The following is a 3344-nucleotide window of genomic DNA, read 5'->3' as shown; positions in this document are numbered from 1 at the left end:
CACACACACACACTCACGCACACACACACTCACGCACACACTCACGCACACGCACACAGACACTCACACACTCACGCACACACACGCACACACTCACGCACACACACACACACACTCACGCACTCATGCGCACTCACGCACACACACGCACACACTCATGCGCACTCACGCACACACACGCACACACACACACACACACACACACACACTCACTCACTCACTCACGCACACACACACAAGGGTTATGACAGTAAATATACACAGCAGGGCACAGTCTGCAATTACTGCAGTTATTACTATAATTAGGTTATAATAAGCCTGATTGGTCATTGGTTGTCAGCGGAGATCAGAGTGCTGTGACTGCAGGAGTGTAATGCGTGTGTGTTGTGTTTCAGGTCTTCAAGGATGAGAAGTACCTGCGAGACGCGGCTGAGTGTGGAGAGGTGATCTGGCAGAGAGGTTTACTGAGGAAGGGTTATGGACTCTGTCACGGCACGGCTGGGAACGGATACGCCTTGCTCTCGCTCTACCACGCCACACAGGACAAGAAATACCTGTATCGTGCCTGCAAGGTACAGCGCCACACTCCCTCGCTGCTCGAGAACACAAGCAGCACAGCCCTGCGTACAGTAGATGTACAGTAGATACAGTCGTGCTCATCATCTCTGCCACTTACAGCCACTTAAACCTGATGTCATGGAAACAAAGCAAGGTCTGCATGAGCCTTTCTAGAGAAACAGCACAGTTCACCTCTGATCCATCTGTGTATTTTTTTTAAATATTTTTGTTTATTAAGGCTGTGAATCAGCCTTAATAATGCATGAAATAATTTAAAATGAAAGTACATCCAATTCACTAATTTTGTGATTGATATGTTAAATTTTAAAACAATTAAAAAAATAAGAGCACCACCTCTCTTGTGCGTGTTCTGAGTTGATATTCTGTGTTTCAGAGCAGCTGAAGCTGTTTCTCATCAAAACACCTGACCGCTGCATGAGCAAACGTGTCTCTGCAGCACAAAAGCAGTGTTAAGTCGCTGGGGGATATTTGTAGCAATAGCCAACAATACATTGTATGGATCAAAATTATCAATGTTTCTTTTATGCCAAAAATCATTAGGATATTAAGTAAAGATCATGTTCCATGAAGATATTTTGTAAATGTCCTACCATAAATATATCAAAACTTAATGTTTGATTAGTAATATGCATTGCTAAGAACTTCATTTGAACAACTTTAAAGATGATTTTCTCAATATTTAGATTTTTTTGCACCCTCAGATTCCAGATTTTCAAATATTGTCCTATCCTAACAAACCATACATCAATGGAGAGCTTATTTATTCAGCTTTCAGATGATGCATAACTCTCAATTTCAATTGACCTTTATGACTGGTTTTGTGCTCCAGTGTCACATATGATACGCAGACTACAGCTCGCGGCTGGATAAATCAAGACAATGTTTTTGATAGATGACAGTTGTAATCAAGGTAAAGACGATTACAGTGACATACAAGAGTCAAGTTATTTTTGATGCGCAACCGAAGCGTGTAACGTTATGTGTGCTCTCGGCGCACTGATCACTAAAACATGTTTATGCTTGAACACCGTTCAGTATATTGATGTAGTTGTCAAAATGTATGTACAGCGAGTGTTTTATAACGGATGCTGACCAAAGAGGCGTGTTTTGGAGAAGTTTGTGAGGATCAGTGGTGTTTATGTACATATGGGCATCACACGCTCCAAACACGGACACGATCGCTTGTTCTGGCAACTTTTTAATCACTGATAACTCACTATATATCGTCAAGCCACCTTCAGATCGCTGAGTCTCCACACATCCAGAATGTTTCCATTTTTCATTTGTATTTTGGTGTGTTTAGTGATTCTGAATGGATCCGTATTGTAGTTTATATGCAGTCCTTTGGCACCTCCCTGTGGTCTTGTTTGGTATGGCAGGTTGACTTGTGCTTATTTGTTAAAGCACATTATAATTGAGCTTTAGGTACTTGAATGCACTCTTAAGTAGTAATGAATGCCTGCAGTGACATTTTTGCAAAGTATGTTTGCAAAAAAAAAAAGCACAGAATATTGAAATCTATCCTGAATTTATTTTTGTTTAAAAGTAATTAAATGGAATTGAAATGTCTGTCTGTCTTTCTTTCTTTCTTTCTGATGCTTTTATGAAAAAATGAAGCAAAAATGGCCCAGTTAGAACAATTGATTCATGCTCTGCTCTCGTCTTTTTATTCTCTCTTGAGATTGTGAGGAACCAGACAAGCTTTAGGGCTTTGCATGGGCAGGCACACTTCCCACACTTCACTTTTATGATAAAGCTTGTACTTTGTGTTCCAAATGTTTAAATGAATTCTGTGTGTTTGTTTCTAGTTTGCTGAGTGGTGTCTAGACTACGGGACCCACGGCTGTCGTATTCCTGACCGGCCTTACTCCCTTTTTGAAGGTAAGTTGATCATCATGTGTCATTGATAAAACATCTGCAAATTGTACTCTTCAATATTCTCAAAAAATAATGGGTTAAATTTAATTTAATTAAAATTTTACTCATTAAATGAATGAAATAATCTGCTGTTACAGAGCTTCATCTTCGGTTGTAACATGGTTTATTTTGTTTCTGGGAGAAATAAGAGACACGCAGATCTTGTAGCTTATTTAAAACCGTTCATATTGAGTAATCATGTAGTCTATATAATCTTTTATATACAAAGGTTTGGGGTTGGTAAATAATAAAAAGATGTTTTAAAGTCTCTTCTGCTCACCAAGGCTGCATTAAGTTGATCAAAAATACAGTAAAAACAGTAATATTGGGAAATATTACAAATAGCTGTTTTTTTATGTGAATGTATGGAAATAGAAATATTTTTAAATAGAAAAATAGAAATAAAATAGAAATCTTTTGTCACATTATAAATGCATTTACTGACACTTGATCAATTTATTGCATCTTTGCTGAAAAGAAATATGAATTATATGAATTAAATTAAAATTAAATTGAATTCTTCAAAAATAAATAAATAAAACTAATAATAAAATTTTTTTTTAAATATATATTTCTGTGGTAAGATTGTAATTTTCTTTGCAGCTTGCTGCCAAACCTTATTAAAGCACGACATTTATTCATTAAAGATCTATTTAAGCTAAGAATAAGCAGTAGTATTGAGCTGTGGTTCTCATGTGAGCAATGTGGGTTTGAATCTGATCTGCAACATTTCCTAATCCTGGTTTACCTCTCTTCCTCTCTTCATCATCGGCTCGGAACTCTGTTCTTTTGTAAACATCAAAAGCCAAAAATATTCAGCACATGTGCTTCAACGTGGGCAATACAAG

General features: G+C 37.5%; 1 protein-coding gene across 1 annotated transcript in view; it reads left to right on the top strand.

The window, feature by feature from the left end:
- LOC107566172 (lanC-like protein 2) overlaps positions 1-2556 on the top strand; it is a 27140-nt gene extending 24584 nt beyond the window's left edge. The window contains exons 8-9 of the mRNA XM_016251551.1: positions 396-572; positions 2388-2556. Of these exons, the coding sequence (XP_016107037.1) occupies positions 396-572; positions 2388-2486 (276 nt within the window). The 3' untranslated portion in view covers positions 2487-2556. The remainder of the gene's footprint in view (positions 1-395; positions 573-2387) is intronic.
- Positions 2557-3344: the final 788 nt, after the last annotated feature.

The sequence above is a fragment of the Sinocyclocheilus grahami genome, unplaced genomic scaffold (assembly GCF_001515645.1).
Source record: "Sinocyclocheilus grahami isolate Dianchi unplaced genomic scaffold, SAMN03320097.WGS_v1.1 scaffold1053.1, whole genome shotgun sequence".
Taxonomy (NCBI): domain Eukaryota; kingdom Metazoa; phylum Chordata; class Actinopteri; order Cypriniformes; family Cyprinidae; genus Sinocyclocheilus; species Sinocyclocheilus grahami.
This window is presented reverse-complemented; position numbering and strand designations above follow the sequence as displayed.